General features: G+C 37.7%; 1 protein-coding gene across 2 annotated transcripts in view; it reads left to right on the plus strand.

Moving 5' to 3' along the window:
- The window catches only part of TGFBR1 (transforming growth factor, beta receptor 1), a 53,706-nt gene extending 37,677 nt beyond the window's left edge, over window positions 1-16,029 (plus strand). For both annotated transcript variants that reach the window (XM_011993766.1, XM_011993765.1), the window contains exons 5-9: window positions 4,447-4,614; window positions 6,649-6,805; window positions 8,301-8,425; window positions 9,473-9,603; window positions 10,996-16,029. In XM_011993766.1, the coding sequence (XP_011849156.1) occupies window positions 4,447-4,614; window positions 6,649-6,805; window positions 8,301-8,425; window positions 9,473-9,603; window positions 10,996-11,121 (707 nt within the window). In that variant the 3' untranslated portion in view covers window positions 11,122-16,029. The remainder of the gene's footprint in view (window positions 1-4,446; window positions 4,615-6,648; window positions 6,806-8,300; window positions 8,426-9,472; window positions 9,604-10,995) is intronic.
- The last annotated feature ends 2,771 nt before the right edge of the window (window positions 16,030-18,800 follow it).

The raw sequence follows: 18,800 nt of genomic DNA on the forward strand, positions 1-18,800 counted from the left end.
TCTTGAAGTCTTTTCAGATATGGTGACTAACCATCATCAAAGTAGATGAGAAATAGATGTCTGTCATGTAGATTAGACCCGTTAAGTCAAATACAATATATTAGTAACTTTTAGAACTAGGAACTTCTTAAAGATTTTCTTGACTCTTGATAACATTCCTAAAATCTCTTATTGTTTTATAAAATGTAAAAGAGCTATTTTAAAAAGCCATATACTTTGTTGGTTTAGTTTAGGGCAGTTAGTTATTAAGAGTAGTCATGATATGGAAAAGATATATAAACCTGCTCAAAATTTTGAGAATAGGGCTTAGATAGCCGTTTCCTTTTAATCTCTTCCTGACCAGTAGAGTGTTTCAATATAGACTATCGAACTTATTTATGGGGAGAGTAAAAATAACTTGTCGGTGTCCTGAGTTGCCAAGGGCTAAACAGATGAATCTTTTGGCAAACTCAATTAAAGAGAGAAATTGTTTCTTCAACCACCCTGCCATTGGTAACCGTGCAGACGCTTTTTTGCCTGTAATGCTTTTGCCTGAGGGGCAGCATCAGGTCAGATGCTGAAGAAGGAAGGAAGCCTGTCAGTGGGGAGTCAGAATGAGTGAGGACTGCAAGCAGTGACCTTAGACTGTGCTGCTGCCACTTTCTTAGCTTCCATTAATACCGTTATGCCCACGATTCCTACTTTTTGTTGTGTTTTGTTTTGTTTTTTTGAGATGGAGTCTCGCTCTGTAGCCAGGCTGGAGTGCAGTGGCGCAATCTCAGCTCACTGCAGCCTCCGCCTCATGGGTTCAAGTGGTTATCCTGCCGCAGCCTCCTGAGTAGCTGGGACTACAGGTGCGCACCATCATGCCCAGCTAATGTTTGTATTTTTAGTAGAGATGAGGTTTCACCATGTTGGCCAGGATGGTCTCCATCTCTTGACCTCGTGATCCACCCACCTCACCTTCGCAAAGTGCTGGGATGACAGGTGTGAGCCACCACACCCAGCCCCCATGATTCCTATTTTTACTGCCTCTGTCAGAGACTTGTGTTTCAGCTCCACTCTTATCATCCCTACCCTTAAATCAAATATATTTCCAAGCTTTCCTGTTTTAAAAAAAAAAAAATGCTGTCATTGTCTCTTAGCTTGGCCAGACCTGTAGTCATCTTTTTCCTTCTCTCACCTTCCATTTACTTCAGCAATATTTATTTATTCAAATGTTAACAGTGTTTAACCTCAGTAGGTAATTATGAGTGATTTTTATGATATTTCTTTTAGCTTCTCTGGGTTTTCAAATTTATTTACAAGCATATACTGCTTTTTTTTTTTTTTTTAACTTTTATTTGTAGAACATTTCCAATATGTAGAAAAGCCAAAGTAGTTACAGTGATTCCTCATTGTCCAGCTTCAACGGTTGTCAGGTCACTGCCAATCATAATTGATGTCTCATCCCACCTACTCTGCCCTAATTGTGTTAATTCGAAGCTAGTCCCAGACAACATGTTTTCATCCGTAAACGCTTATAAAATGTAATTTGTATCTTCAAATGATGAGGAAATGTTTTTATGAAACAACTACACTACCATTGTCAATTTTTAAAATGTTATCAAATACCCAGTTAGGTTCAAATTCTATAATTGTCTCCTATTAAAAAAAAAATTTATTCAAATTATGATTCTAAGTCCACATATTGCCTTTAGTTGATATTTCTCTTATGTGTCTTAAAATCTTTAGGTTTCCCCCTTCATCTTTTTTCTCCTCTTGCAGTTTATTTGTTGAAGAAATTGGATTGTTTGTCCTGAAAGGCCTATCACATTCTGGATTTTGCTAATTGAATTTCCATAGTGTCTCTTAACTTGTTTTTCTATCTTTTGTAAAAACTGGTAGTTAGATTTAGAAGCTAAACCTAATTGCAGTTTTATTGGTTTTCTCAAAATACATACTAAGGATATTATATACATCCTGTTGCATCATATGTGGAGGTGTATAATGTTTGATTAAGACAGGGGCAGTGATGTATATGATGGATGTAGGTAGCAATTATCAGTGGCACCTGACAGTGCAATACCCTTTAAGTTAAAAAAAAAAAAAAAAACAGACCGGGCACAGTGGCTCACACTTGTGATCCCAGCACTTTGGGAAGCCAAGGTAGGTGGATCACGAGGTCAAGAGTTCAAGACCAGCCTGGCCAAGATGATGAAACTCCATCTCTACTAAAAATACAAAAAAATTAGCCAGGCGTGGTGGTAGGTGCCTGTAATACCAGCTACTGAGGAGGCTAAGGCACAGAATCGCTTGAACCCGGGAGGTGGAGGTTGCAGTGAGCCGAGATCGCACCACTGCACTCCAGCCTGGGTGACAGAGAGAGACTCTGTCTCAGAAAACAAAACAAAAAACAAAAATAGCAATCAGTCTGACCAAATCCTTAGTTCTCATTTTTGTTTCTGCCTCTAACACCATTTATTTCCTCCTCCAACTCTTAAAACAACCTTTTCTTTATTTACTATGTTTGGTGACCCTAGACTTTCTTTGTTCCTTTTATTTCTTCATAGTTGTCTTTGTTTTCTCAACTCTTACTCTTCTCACTGGTTCATATGAAGGTACTGATTCTGTAAGTGGTAATTTCTTCCTTAAGAACATAGCCACATTCATGGTTTCAAACTCTACCATGTTGGCAAGTCTCAAATCTCCATTTGAAAGCTTAAACCTCAACCGGGAACCGGGGTCTGGATTTTGTCACATTCCAAGTTACAAATACAGCAGCACAAAATGTTGGTGAGTTTGTGCCCTGAACTTCTAACCAAGCTGATGCTGTCATCTGGTGGTCACCATGGGAACTAGCCAACCTTACTGGCTCTTCCCTACTCCCCTTCTTTCTTCTTTGTCAGCAGTTAATGTACTTTCTCTGAGCCTAGTCCCTCCACCCCAGTTCCTTTATCTTCTGATTTAGTTAATTCCACCCCGGCAGCCCTTTATATGTATGGCCCCTTATATATAACCTTCCTTCTGCCTTGTCCGTAACCTGCGATTTCGCTTTCTTCCATCTGCCTGCCTTCCACTTTGTTTCTTGTATTGGTGAGCTTTTCAAAATTCAGTAACGGTTAAGAGGCACGCAAATAAGCTAGTGATGTGCCTATATCAAGGAAAAACCAGGGTGTGAGTTTGGACAGAATCAGTTTATAAAGTTCATGAAGAACAAATTAATACTAAGTCCTTTTAAATGTACCCAGAAATCTCCTTCAGAATCTTCTGAAAAGTTTCCATTCCTTTCTTAATCTCTTCTAATCAGAGTTGGTTTTCTTCAACTAAATACCTTCAAAATAGAAGCGGTTTCAAACTGTCAGTATGGATTTTTTTCTTTTGTTTTACAACCAGCAGGGAAAGAGCGCAGTTTATGTACTTCTTACCTAAAGAATCTAGTATTCTGTTTTTTAAAACCTTAACAGTCTTACAAAGTAAGACGTTATTCTTGTATAAAAGGAGAAACAGAGGCTCCTTGGCTAAGAAAGTATCAGTAACAGGCAGGCTGTGGATTCCAGCCAGGTCAGAATGACTCTTAAGCGTGCATCTTTTACTAGATTGTACTGTCTCCTAATGTTGTAATGCTTTTTTTTTTGTTCATGGCTTAGTTAAATATGTGGTTTTTCCAGCTGCTTCTAGGTTAAATTAGACTGTCGTGGACCAGTCTAGCCTAGGAGCCTAGCTGGTATCTTTACCATTATTCCTATGAGAAAACGTGTTTTAAACTCGTGTATTGGCTTACAGAGGAACTTTTGGAAGCCACGTTCCTAGTTGTTTGAGTTTAGTCCCAGCTTTTCCAGCTTTTCTCCTGACATTTCAGTTCCTATTTCAGCTTCCCCATGTGTTAGAGGTATCACTATCTCTGTTTTTCTAAGCTAGCAACCTTGGAATCGTAATCATCTTGTCTTGCGTCTTTGTGAACTGTGTACACAATCTGTCACTAAAGCTTGTCATTTCTCATTGAAACTCACTTCCAGTTTTGTCCCGTACTCTTCCATTCCCACTGTGGCCACACTGGGCTCCGGAGACTTCTCACCTCCTTCCTTCCCTCTGTGTTCCCCTCCTTTTTTTTAACTTCTCTCCTTCCAGGAACAGCCACTGAGCACCCATCCCGACCCAGAGATTTTTCTAGGCACTTAAGAGCCAACTCTGATACTAATTATCTGTGAAGACTCAAGAAAGTCACCATCTTTGTCTCTTAAATGGGATTAATTATCCTTGCCTTATCTCAAGAAGAGGGACTTACTCTGAGGAACTAAAGAATGTGTACATAAAAGTATAAAACAAACTGAATGTAGAAGAAAATGTGAAGGAAATACATACAGACTTAAGGTGGCATTATATTGCAGTGTGTGACTCAGGATTGAGAGTAAAAAGTGATAACCTTTGAACATATAAATCATAAATGGTCTATAGCCCAACCGAAATGTTAATTCTGTTTTACAGACAATGGCACTTGGACTCAGCTCTGGTTGGTGTCAGATTATCATGAGCATGGATCCCTTTTTGATTACTTAAACAGATACACAGTTACTGTGGAAGGAATGATAAAACTTGCTCTGTCCACAGCGAGCGGTCTTGCCCATCTTCACATGGAGATTGTTGGTACCCAAGGTAATTCTATAAGCAGTTCTATTATTTAAGCTTTAAATTTCCATGAATAATGTCTACGAAAATAGAAAGTGGAGGCCGGGCCTGGTGGCTTATGCCTATAATCCCAGCACTTTGGGAGGCTGAGGTGGGCAGATCGCCTGATCTCAGTTCATGGCCAGTCTGGGCAACATGACAAAACCCCATCTCTGCCAACATACAAAAAATTAGTTGGGCATGGTGGCATGCACCTGTAGTCCCAGCCTCCTCAGGGGACTGAGGTAGGAAGATTACCTGAGCCTGGGAGGTCGAAGCTGCAGTGAGCAGACATCATGCCACTGCGCTCCAACCTGGGTGAGACTCTGTCTCAGAAAAAAAAAAAAAAAAAAGGAAACAGTAGGTGGCCTAACTGGAGATATTTAAAACAAATTTTTTAGATGAGAACATTTTATCTTTCAGTTCAAAATTTCAGGTAGAGCTAGGAATCTGGAAATTTGTTTAGAGATTCTCTTGTCATTTTAACAAAACTGTGATTTTTTTTTTTTTTTGAGTTCTTAAAAGTAGCATTCAATCTTATGATTTTTGAGGGTCTCAGTTTCAGAATTCAAGTCCAAGTGAATATATTTTTATATGTAGTATCAAATGAAATGTGAAAGTGCTTTGTAAACATCAGCATGCTATGTAACTATTATCTGGCCATCTAATAATTATATTTGACCTTGAGATAAGGAGACTGCATGAGATAGTTTTACAGCTGAAAAATTAAATACTAAGTTTTAGTTATGACATTTGTATGCTATAGTTTTTGTGCCATGTAGGATTTCAGATGCCAGCATATCTCTCTACTCTAGCAGTTGTCCACTTGCAACCCAGTGGCTCCCCCACTCCCCACTTTACATACAGCATAAGTGCTAGTTCACATATTAGCCAGCTCCATCTTTGTAATTATTATTATTATTGATTATAGCAGTTTTATTGAGTTATAATTCACATCATACAGTTCACCCACTTAAAGTATAAAATTCAGTGGTTTTTAGAATGCTCAGAGTTGTATAACCAACAAACACTACAGTCAATTTTAGAATATCTTCACTCCAAAGAGAAACCCCGTAGCCACTAGCAGTCACTCCCCTTTCCCCCCAAACTCCTTAGCCCTAGGCAACATCTGCTCCTTTTTGTCTATAGATTTGCTTATTCTGCACATTTTATATAAATGAATCATACAATATGTGGTCTTTTGTGACTGGCTTCTTTCACTTAGCATGTTTTCAAGGTTCATTTATGTTGTAGCATATATGAGCACTTCAGTCATTTTGATGGCTGAGTAATACTCCAGTGTATGGATATACCACTTGTCATGTATCCATTCGTTGATGGACATTTGGTTTGTTTCTTCTTCTGGCCATTGTAGCTAATGCTGCAATGAACATTTGTGTACTTTTATGTAGTTTCATGTTTTCAGTTATCTTGGGTATATACCTAGGAGTTGAACTACTGTATCATATGATAATTCTATTTAATGGTTTGAAGAACTATCGTACTGTTTTCTTAAAGTGCCTGAACCATTTTACATTCCTGCCAGCAGTTTATATGAAGGTTCCAAGTTTTCCACATTATAATTATTATTTTTTAAGAGCGCGTTTTCTAGTGGTTAGTCTCAAAGGTAATACACTTAATACTGAGTACATTCCAGTTGATAGGGAAGTGATGATCTACATGCTTGGTTCCTGGGCTGTTGGAATATCAGTCTATGGCTAAGTTTCTTAAAAAGAATTCTTGAGGCACCAACAGATAAACCGATAACTTTTTTTGCCCCAGTCTTTGAGTTGTTCATCTTTTAAAGCATGTTATTGTCCACATTTTCTTTAAAGGAATACAATTTCAGTGATTTTTGGTGTAGTGATTCACTTGAGTTTAATAATGCCATAGGTATTGTAGGTCATGTGGGCTGAAATGCTTTGATAATTTGGGTCAGGAGAAGAAATTTTTGAACCTAAAGGTGTGGGTTGTGATTGGTATTACCTTTTAAGCAGTCGTGTTTAATTTTTGATTCTTTAGGAAAGCCAGCCATTGCTCACAGAGATTTGAAATCAAAGAATATCTTGGTAAAGAAGAATGGAACTTGCTGTATTGCAGACTTAGGACTGGCAGTAAGACACGATTCAGCCACAGATACCATTGATATTGCTCCAAACCACAGAGTGGGAACAAAAAGGTATACTTTTGAACAACTATTTTTAATATCTTCTGAAATCACCTTTTTTCCCTTCTCTTTCATATATACATACCATTGCTGAAACTCAGCTTAAACTTATACTTTATTAGATTGCCAACAGGCAAGAAGATCTCATGGTCTTGCCTGCTCTGAAGCCAAAGTTACCTGACTTAAAAAGATGCCTGCTGATGAAAGGTTGCCCTTCCAGAAAATATCAGTAGGCATGTTAATTATAATTACAGTAGTAACCAACATTTATAGAGCACCTACTATGTGCCAATCGTCTGATAGGTCTTTTACTTGTATTACCTCATTTAATCCCTTCTCAAATACTGTGCTATAGCTAGCCCTGCTATTTTCATATTTCAGTTCCTGAAAATATGCCTTTCTTGCTTTCTTAGAACTTTTGCACATGCTGTCTCCTGGAGCGTATTTTACCCTACTGTTTCTCAGCCTCGTACCCACCTTTCCTGTAGGAAGTTTTTTCTAGTTCTCAAGACTCTTAGGAGTCCCTGCCAGGGGCTGTCATAGCACACTAAACTGGGACCGTTGAGGCACTTACGCATTATGTAGTAACTGTTTATTTATTTGCCTGTATATTCTATTAGGTGCAAGCTGCTTGAGAGCAGCCTTGTATTCCCAGCATCCATCACAGTGCCTAATACATGGTAGATCCTCAGTAGATATTTGTTGAGTCCATGAGTCTTCAAAAGAACTTAATTAGGTAGGTGTTGTTACCCTTAATTCACAGACGAGGAAACCACCTTGAGGAGGTTAAATAATATGGTCAGCTTCATGTGGATGATAAGCCGAAGAGCTGAGATTTGAACCTGGGCGTTTCTGACCCAAAGCCCTTATCACTTGCTGTCACAGCATTTCTTCAAACTACTTCCTTGGCCTTGGAGAGAGCCGGAGAGCCAGCAGCATTAGTCTATTCAAATTTTATGTGTAATTTTGAGATTTCTGGATTCCCTGGGGACTCTGAACTCTCAGCCAGCTAAGGGGTCCTTGACAGTGGTTGCTGCAGGTCTCTGTGGGTCTTGACCCATAATTTTCATAGGTTTTTGAAGCTTCAGTATGAGGACTGGCATTCTTCTGTGTCTATTATTTTTTCCCCTAGAGTATATTCCTGCCCTTCCTTTCATCCTCAGTGAGAAGACTTCTAGATTAAAATGCATGGTTTCTACCTAGTACATGTATAGGTGGTGTACATTGGGACACCTTTAACAGTCACAATAGTTGCATATGTCTTTCACTGGAAACCAAGATCATGAGGCAGATAGCGTGAAACTGCTATTTTAGCGTTTTGTGGGATTTAGTTGACATCATTAATGTGCAAACCAGTGTGGATATTTAATATTTTTCTTGAGTCTAATATTTGTTATGTAATATTTTGTGCATATGTCTGTGTACAGAGAAATGTCTGAAAGGATGTTCATCAAAATGTGGCAGTAAGGGGATGATTTTCAAAGTTATTTTTGCAAATTTTTTTTAGGTACATGGCCCCTGAAGTTCTCGATGATTCCATAAATATGAAACATTTTGAATCCTTCAAACGTGCTGACATCTATGCAATGGGCTTAGTATTCTGGGAAATTGCTCGACGATGTTCCATTGGTGGTAAATTGCTCCCCTCTCCCCCAACAGTTTGTCATGAGCAGAAGAAGTTGTTCGAGAATTGTCTTCTTTTTTTATTGAATGAAATTATGCACAATCCATTATCTGAAACAGGACATCACCGAGTGCCAGAGAAAACAAAGGAGATGAAACCTTTGGGAGGGGACAGTGCCATGGTGTGCACATGCACAGCTCTAGCCTAGCGTATTCTCTTCCTGTTTCCATTTGAATCTTGAGACTCATCAGAACCCAAACCCTTGTTATACTGGAATATAGTTCTTTAGAATGGACAGCTGCTTGAGAGGCTCACCTAGGAAGCTGTTTCTAGCATGTACCTGGGTGTCAAATTTATTTTTTTTCTTTGGCATTGTGGTTATTTTCTCCAACTTGATAGTTATAGATTACGTACACAGAATACAATTACGTTACCATTGTGTTGTTTTCTAGAGTTAGTTTGTCTTAACTTCTAGCGTTTTAGATGGAGTACTTATAATGTTTACTCAGGAAACAGTCTCTTAGGCTTGGGGACCTAGGCTTCGCTGAGACCTTAGTGCCTTAGGTGTTTGAAGCAGTGAGGGACAGAGTATTTCTCTGTATTGTAGTAAATAGGATATATTATTGACAGATGCAAGTAGAGAAAGGGACTTGCACCTTAAACTTGCCTCATAGGATTTGTGTCTCACTGATAGGATCTATATATCCCTGTACAAGTGAGAGCCTGTGCACTTACAGAATAGAATCTCATTTGCTGCACAATAGGGTTCTAGGGGAAAATGTCAGTCTGGTGGTCACAGCTCACAGTTTACTGTCATTTCAAATAGGTGTTATTGATCTCATGGCAATACTTAGTTTCAAGGTGTGGGCAGATTATCAACTCAGGGAAGTGACTTGTTGATACCGATTTGGATGAGATAGAGAAAGCTGTAATCTCTGTTCCACCTACCTACTTTAGTAATAAGACACTGTAATAGGCCTTTCAGGTGATCTTTTTAATGCCTTGGCATTCGCTGAATACATTCGTCAAAATTATTTTTTTTTAAACTGATACAGGAATTCATGAAGATTACCAGCTGCCTTATTATGATCTTGTACCTTCTGACCCATCAGTGGAAGAAATGAGAAAAGTTGTTTGTGAACAGAAGTTAAGGCCAAATATCCCAAACAGATGGCAGAGCTGCGAAGTGAGTATTTCTTTTTGATATTAGGCAATTTTCTAAACTTCTGCTTAGTAAGCAAAAGTTTGCTACTTTTCTTTAAGGAAAACTTTTCTTTAAGAAGTTTCTTTTTCATAGCAGTCAAACCAATGTGTAAAAACAGAATAATTTGGTTTTCATATTCAATTGTAAGCACATTGAAAGGGCCATAGAACATTTGCAGTGGCCTTTAGTGTATCAGAACATAGTTTAGGTCTGTCAGGCGAACTAAAGCACATACTTTTTAAATGAATGCCTCCCTTCAGCCAGGGCAACCCAGAATAATAGACAGTTGCTGGACAGGAATGAGGAGACCTGTATTCTAGACCAGCCTGACTACCATTTCAAGGGTCTGACTTGGAACAAATCACTTTAGTTCTCTGAACCTTAATATCCCTTTGTAAGGTGAGGAACTCAGATAAGGTGATTACAAAGTTGTTTCAAGTGATTTTCCATTTTATTCATCTGATTGCCCAGATGACCATTAACCAGGAATTTAGGGAAAATGCTTTTTTCCCAGCAGTGTCTGAGCTTCTCAACCTCAGCTCTAACAAAAAGTTTTAGAAATGTTTTTGTAATTGTAAATTTAAAGATTCGTAAGATGAATTTTATTTAACCTCTCCTTAGTTGCTAGCTGTTACTATTATAATATTGGTGAAGCAGGGCATATTCCTCCCGGTTTGAAGGTTTGTAGCTTAAAAAGGCTATAAAAAGCTGTTCAGTTCAGTAGTTGGTTTTACATCTTAAACTATTATAGGACTCAGCAGAACCTCTGATAATCAAGAGAGCTTGCTACCTCCAACAAAATCACATCTACAGGCCCAAATAAAATGTATTTCAGCATGCTCAAGGAATTTGCATGTGACATACTTTAACAAATGAGAGTGCTGCTAGATTTTGTCTTTTAGAAATTTGATCTACTCTGGAGGCTGAGGTGGGAGGATTGTTGGAGCCTGGGAGGTCGAGGCTGTAGTGAGCTGAGGGCATGCCATTGCATTCCACTTTGGGCGGCAGAGTGAGACCCTGTGTCAAAAAAAAAAAAAGAAAAATTTGATCTGGATACTTCAAAGTACAAACTTAAAATTTCAGTGTGAGGTCAGATTTCTTCTTTGCTTTGCCCAGCTCTGGTTTAGGATTCGACCTCTTCAGGTTTGCTAAGTGAGTTACTCTTTGTCTACCTGCTTTCCAGCACTGGCACCAGTACCTTATTGATGGAAATTTGTGAAATTTCTACTCATTTGCTATTACAAACAATGCTTAACAACAACAACAAAGTGTATATGTCATTTAAAAAGAAAATTTACAGGTAAAAATTCTTATCCAGACCAATGGAAAATGGTGCATGCATTAATTTTTTTTTTTAATTATATTTTCTTGTAGGCCTTGAGAGTAATGGCTAAAATTATGAGAGAATGTTGGTATGCCAACGGAGCAGCTAGGCTTACAGCATTGCGGATTAAGAAAACATTATCACAACTCAGTCAACAGGAAGGCATCAAAATGTAATTCTACGACTTTGCCTGAACTCTACTTTTTTCTTCAGATCTGCTCCTGGGTTTTAATTTGGGAGGTCAATTGTTCTACCTCACTGAGAGGGAACAGAAGGATGTTGCTTCCTTTTGCAGCAGTGTAATAAAGTCAATTAAAAACTTCCCAGGATTTCTTTGGACCCAGGAAACAGCCGTGTGGGTCCTTTCTGTGCACTATGAACGCTTCTTTCCCAGGACAGTTACAAAATGTTGTGTAGTCTACCTTTATTTTTTATTAACAAAACTTGTTTTTTAAAAAGATGATTGCTGGTCTTAACTTTAGGTAACTCTGCTGTGCTGGAGATCATCTTTAAGGGCAAAGGAGTTGGATTGCTGAGTTATAATGAAACATTTCTTATTATTAAAGAAAGTGATTTGCTCCTGGTTAGTACATTCTCAGAGGATTCTGAACCACTAGAGTTTCCTTGATTCAGACTTTGAATGTACTGTTCTATAGTTTTTCAGGATCTTAAAACTAACACTTATAAAACTCTTATCTTGAGTCTAAAAATGACCTCATATAGTAGTGAGGAACATAATTTATGCAATTGTATTTTGTATACTATTATTGTTCTTTCACTTATTCAGAACATTACATGCCTTCAAAATGGGATTGTACTATACCAGTAAGTGCCACTTCTGTGTCTTTCTAATGGAAATGAGTAGAATTGCTGAAAGTCTCTATGTTAAAAACCTATAGTGTTTGAATTCAAAAAGCTTATTTATCTGGGTAACCCAAACTTTCTCTATTTTGTTTTTTGGAAGGGTTTTTGTGGTATGTCATTTGGTATTCTATTTTGAAAATGCCTTTCTCCTACCAAAATGTGCTTAAGCCACTAAAGAAATGAAGTGGCATTAATTAGTAAATTGTTAGCATGGTCATGTTTGAATATGCTCACATCAAGCTTTTGCATTTTAATTGTGTTGTCTAAGTATACTTTTAAAAAATCAAGTGGCACTCTAGATACTTACAGTACTTTAATATTTGTAGCATACAGACTAATTTTTCTAAAAGGGAAAGTTTGTCTAGCTGCTTGTGAAAAGTTATGTGGTATTCTGTAAGCCATTTTTTTCTTTATCTGTTCAAAGACAGTGTTATTTTTTTAAGAAATGAATTACATTTAAAATTAGAATATGGTTAATGTTAAATAATAGGCCTTTTTCTAGGAAGGCGAAGGTAGTTAATAATTTGAATAGATAACAGATGTGCAAGAGAGTCACATTTGTTATGTATGTAGGAGTAAACGTTCGGTGGATCCTCTGTCTTTGTAACTGAGGTTAGAGCTAGTGTGGTTTTGAGGTCTCACTACACTTTGAGGAAGGCAGCTTTTAATTCAGTGTTTCCTTATGTGTGCGTACATTGCAACTGCTTACTTTACATGTAATTTATGTAATGCATTCAGTGCACCCTTGATATTTGGGAGAGGTGGTAGCTAAAGAACATTCTGAGTATAGGTTCTTCTCCATTTACAGATGTTTTTGGTCAAATATTGAAAGCAAACTTGTCATGGTCTTCTCACATTAAGTTGAAACTAGCTTATAATAACTGGTTTTTAATTCTAATGCTGTGAAGTCTCTGCAGAGCTTTTACAGTTTTTGAAGTCCTTTTATCACTGTGATCTTAATTCTGAGGGGAGGAAAAACTATCATACCTGTGAGGCAAGACTTCGACTTTATAGTGCTATCAGTTCCCCAATACAGGGTCAGAATAACCGATACAGTATTTTGGTCAGGAAGAGAAAGTGGCCATTTACACTGAATGAGTTGCATTCTGATAATGTCTTATCTCTTATATGTAGAATAAATTTGAAAGACTATTTGGTCTTAAAACCAAAGTAATTTTAGAATGAGTGACATATTACATAGGAATTTAGTATCAATTTCATGTGTTTAAAAACATGGGAAAAATGCTTAGAGATTACTATTTTGACTACAAAGTTGAGTTTTTTCTGTAGTTACCATATTTCATTGAAGCAAATGAATGAGTTTGAGAGGTTTGTTTTTATAGTTGTGTTATATTACTTGTTTAATAATAATCTCTAATTCTGTGATCAGGTACTTTTTTTGTGGGTTTTTTTTTGGGGGGGGGGCCATTTCTAAGCCTACCAGATCTGCTTTGTGAAATCCAGGGGACCAATGCATTTTATCACTAAAACTATTTTTATATAATTTTAAGAATATACCAAAAGTTGTCTGATTTAAAGTTGTAATACATGATTTCTCACTTTCATGTAAGGTTATCCACTTTTGCTGAAGATATTTTTTACTGAATCAAAGATTGAGTTACAATTATACTTTTCTTAACCTAAGTGGATAAAATGTACTTTTGATGAATCAGGGAATTTTTTTAAAGTTGGAGTTTAGTTCTAAATTGACTTTACATATTATTGCAGTTAATTCCTTTTTTGGCTAGGGATGGTTTGATAAATCACAATTGGCTAATATTGAAAATGAAGGTAACTTAAAAGGTGGGATGGATCATGATTACTGTCGATAACTGCAGATAAATTTGATTAGAGTAATAATTTTGTCATTTAAAAACACAGTCGCTTATACTGCCCATCCTAGGATGCTCACCTTCCAAGATTCAACTTGGCTAAAACATCTTCTGGTAAATTGTGTGTGCACATTCATTTTGTCAATAGCCAGGAGGAATGGGAATGGGGATGGGGGAAATATGAATTAGTGGGGCATAGACATCCCTGGTCCATCCTTTCTGTCTCCAACTGTTTCTTGCAGCCTGCTCTCCGGCTTGCTGGTCCCTGACACAGAGACCATTGCCTCCCCCACAGCCTTTTGACTGAAGAGCAGCTTTGGAGACCTAGAGTAAAATGGCTGATGGAAGTTGTGGGACATATTTCCATTTCCTTTAGTCATTAGAGGTGGCAGGGAGGGATCTCTAAGTTTGGAGATTGAGCAGATGAGGCTTCGGATGCCCCTGCTTTGACTTTAGCCATGGATGAGGAGTGGGATGGCAGTAAGGTGGCTGCTGCAGTGGGAGTTGTGCCAGAAACAGTGGCCAATTGTATCCCCTGTAAGACAGGGTAAGGTCTGAAGAGCTGAGCCTGTAATTCTGCTGTAATAATGATAGTGCTCAAGAAGTGCCTTGAGTTGCTGTACAGTGCCATGGCCATCAAGAATCCCAGATTTCACTTCTTATTATAAAATGTAAGTGGTCACTTGGCGATTTTGTAGTCCATGCTTGAGTTACCTTTTTTTTCTGTGTCTGAGAACTATCAGATACAGGCTGTTTCGTAAAACAAGATGGCAAAGAGATCATTAAAGTGCACAACAAAATCACTATCCCATTAGACATGTTATCCAAAGCTTATTTTTATTCTTGCACTGGAAGAATCGTAAGTCAACTGTTTGTTTCTTGACCATGGCAGTGTTCTGGCTCCAAATGGTAGTGATTCCAAGTAATGGTTCTGTTAATACTTTGGCGGAAAATGCCAACTCAGATACTTTGAGATACTAAGGATTATCTCTGGACATGTACTGCAGCTTCTTGTCTCTGTTTTGGATTACTGGAATACCCATGGGCCCTCTCTCTTAAGAATGCTGGACTTCTAGGACATTATGATATGATGATGATTGTCAGTACATTAAACTTTTCAATCCCATTATGCAATCTTGTTTGTAAATGTAAACTTTTAAAAATATGGTTAATAACATTCAACCTGTTTCTTACAACTTAAAAGGAACTTCAGTGAATTTGTTTTTATTTTTTAAAAAGGTTTGTGAACTGAATATCATGAACCATGTTTTGATATCCCTTTTTCACGTGCCAGCGGAATGGGGTGTTTGATGTTTCTTCATATGTCAAGGAGATGCTTCAAAATGTCAATTGCTTTAAACTTAAATTACCTCTCAAGAGACCAAGGTACATTTACCTCATTGTGTATATAATGTTTAATATTTGTCAGAGCATTCTCCAGGTTTGCAGTTTTATTTCTATAAAGTATGGGTATTATGTTGCTCAGTTACTCAAATGGTACTGTATTGTTTATATTTGTACCCCAAATAACATCATCTGTACTTTCTGTTTTCTGTATTGTATTTGTGCAGAATTCTTTTGGCTTTATCAGTGTAATCTCTGCCCTTTAAGATATGTACAGAAAATCTACATACAAATTTCCATTTAAGTCGAATGATACTGAGAAGCCTGTAAAGAGGAGAAAAAAACATAAGCTGCGTTTCCCCATAAGTTTTTTAAATTGTATATTGTATTTGTAGTAATATTCCAAATGTAAATAGGAAATAGAAGAGTGATGCTTATGTTAAGTCCTAACACTACAGTAGAAGAACGGAAGCAGTGCAAATAAATTACATTTTTCCCAAGTGCCAGTGGCATATTTTAAAATAAAGTGTGTATGTTGGAATGAGTCATGCCATATGTAGCTGCTGTAGATGGCAACTAGAACCTTTGAGTTACAAGAGTCTTTAGAAGTTTTCTAACCCTGCCTACTGCAAGTTACAATATTATAGCATGTTTGGGGAGTGTCCTCCTGTCTGCAGGTGTGTCTTTGTGCCTGGAGGCTCTTCTCCACATGCTTAGGGGTGTGGGTCTTCCAGGGGGGCATGATGGACCTGTCTACAGGTGAACTCTGTTGCCTTTGGGTCAGCACATTTGTTACTCTCCTGGGGGTGAAAACTTGGCTTGACAAGAGAACTGGGAAAATGATGAGATGTGGTCCCCAAACTCTTGATTGACTCTGGGGAGGGGCTTTGTGAATAGGATTGCTCTCACATTAAAGATAATTACTTCAATTTGAAGGCTGGATTTAGGGATTTTTTTTTTTCTTTATAATAAAGACATCACGAGGATATGGAGCTTTTGTTGAAAGTTGGAAAAAAAGTGAAACTAAAGACATTCCCAGACAAATATTAAGATAATTTGTTGCCTATGGACATCTACCTTACAAGAAATACTAAATCCTTCACACAGAAAATAAATGACACCAGATGGTAACCTGAATCCACAGGATGAAATGAAGAGCACCAGAAATGGTGGATATGTGTACAAATAGAAAAGACTATGATTGTATTGCTGCCATAAATTACTACAACTGTCCTGGCTTAAAGCAACACCCATTTATGATCTCAGAGTTCGTAATTCAGAAGTCTGGGCATAACATAGCTCAAGATGGTTCTCTGCTCCATATTTTAAAAGGTCAAAATGAAGGCATTGGCTGGGCAACATTCTTTTCTGGAAGCTGGAGATGAATAGGCTTCCAAGCTCGTTGAGGTTGTTGGCAGAATTCAGCTCCATATGGTTGTAAGACAGGTTGCCCAGGGGTGGTTGTCAGTTTCTAGAAGCCACTCACATTGCTTGGCTCATGGTTCCCTCCTCCATCATCAAAACCAGCAACAATGGGTTGAATCCTTGCACTTCTCTGTGATCTCCCCTTCTGCCTCATATCTCCACTGTCTCTTCCACTGCATCTCTCTGATGCTTCTGCTTCCCTCTTCAGCTTTTAAGGGGCTGTGTGATTACTCAGGGCCCATCTGGATAATCCAGGATAATTACCCTAATTAGTAACGTCAGTTTTACCTTCGAAGTCTATTCACAGCAGTACCAAGATCAGTGTTGGATTAAATAGAGAATGGAAATCTTGGGGAAATATTTGCCTACCACAATACAAGTTTTCTTTCAATAGCATAAGACTATATAGTAATTATAACACCATACTGTTGGGTTTACAGTATAGGTGCAGTGTGTGTTAATAACACAAGGGAGTAGGTAGGAAATGGAGCTCTATTGGGACAAAGCTGTATTTTAGTAGAATTAATTATTCCTAATTTGAAGACGATTGTAATAAATTGAAATGCATACTGTAGACCCTGGAGTAACCACTAAAGGATCAATTTTAAAATATATTAAAAAAACAAAATGGTACACCAAGAAATATTTAACACAAAAGGCAGAAAGGGACAGAGAAGCAAAATGATAGACGTTTGGAAAACAAATACCAAAATGGCAGCCATAAGTAGTAATGCCAATAATTTCATTAAATGTGAATGGACTAAATAGTTAAAAGGTAGAGATGGTCAGGATGGATTTAAAAAGAAAAATGAACTACATGGTGTTCACAGAGGCACACTGTAGATTCAAAGACCAATAGCTGGAAAGTGAAAGTATGGAAAAATATATAACATGCAAACAGTAATTGTAAGAGAGCTGGAATGTCTATATTAATACAGAGGGCTTTGAGACAAGAAATGTTACTGGAAATGAGGATACTTTAAAAAGCCAATGTATAAAAAGCCAATGTATCAGATGTAACAGTTATGTATATGCACCTAACAGGACCCCAAAATAATGAGAAAAATGATAGAATTGAGAGGAGAAATGGACAATTTAATGTTTGGAGATTTTGACACCTACTATAATTGATAGAACGACTCAATTGAAAATCACAGGCATATAAAAGAATGCTGTCAGCCAAATTGTCCTAACACCACCACCCACCACCAACAGGATGCATCCTCTTTGTTAGTGCACATGGAACATTCTCCAGGGGAAACCACATGCTATTTCATAAAAGAAGTCTCACTGAATTTAAAAGGGTTGAAATAGTAGAAAGTATGTTCTCCAACCATGTTTAAATTAAATTAGAAGTCAACAGAAAGAAAATTGCAAATCCCAAAATATTTAGAAATTAAATCACACATTTCTAAAAACCCATGTATTGAAGAAGTCACAAAGAAAGTTCTAAAATTTTAAATGAAAATGAAAGTACAGCATGTCAAAATTTATAGTGTACAGCTAACGCACTGCTTGAAGGGAAATTTACACTTTTAAATACCTATACTTTAAAAGTATTTAAAGCCAGTGGGGATAGATGCAAAAACCCTTAAAACACAGTATTAGGAAACTGAATCCAACAACAGATAAAATAATTTGTACACCAGGACCAAATGGGTCATATCCTAGGACTGTAAGCTTCGTTTAACATCAAAAAATCGAAGTATTATACCATACTAATAGAAGAAACAATAAAATCCTTATTATTATGATAACTAAATAGCCACAGGAAAGAACATTTGACAAAATTCAGCACCCATTCGTGATGAAAACTCAGAAAACTAGAAATAGAAGGCAACTTCCTCAACTTAGTGAAAGGCATCGATAAAAATCTCACAGCCAACATACTTGATGGTGAAAGACAGAATACTTTTCTCCTTAAATCAGGAGCAAGTCGAGAACATCCTCTCATCATTTCTATTCAATGTTGTCATGGAGGTTCTATCCAGTCCCTATTCCCTCTCCATACAAAAAGACTAGAAAGACATTAGGTTGGGGAAAAAAGTAAAACTCTCTTTATTAAGTAATATTACCTGTCAGATTCTAAAGAATCCACTGGAAAAAAAATTTTTTTTAAAGCTACAAGACTGGCCGGATGCGGTGGCTCACGCCTGTAATCAATCCCAGCACTTTGGGAAGCCAAGGCAGGCGGATCACGAGGTCAGGAGATGGAGACCAATCCTGGCTAACACTGTGAAACCACGTCTCTACCGCAAATACAAAAAAATTAGCCGGGCGTGGTGGTGCGCGCCTGTAGTGCCAGCTACTGGGGAGGCTGAGGCAGGAGAATGGCATGAACCCGGGAGGCGGAGCTTGCAGTGAGCCCAGATCGCGCCACTGCACTCCAG

This window comes from Mandrillus leucophaeus, unplaced genomic scaffold (genome assembly GCF_000951045.1).
Source record: "Mandrillus leucophaeus isolate KB7577 unplaced genomic scaffold, Mleu.le_1.0 Scaffold433, whole genome shotgun sequence".
In the NCBI taxonomy this organism is placed as follows: Eukaryota; Metazoa; Chordata; class Mammalia; order Primates; family Cercopithecidae; genus Mandrillus; species Mandrillus leucophaeus.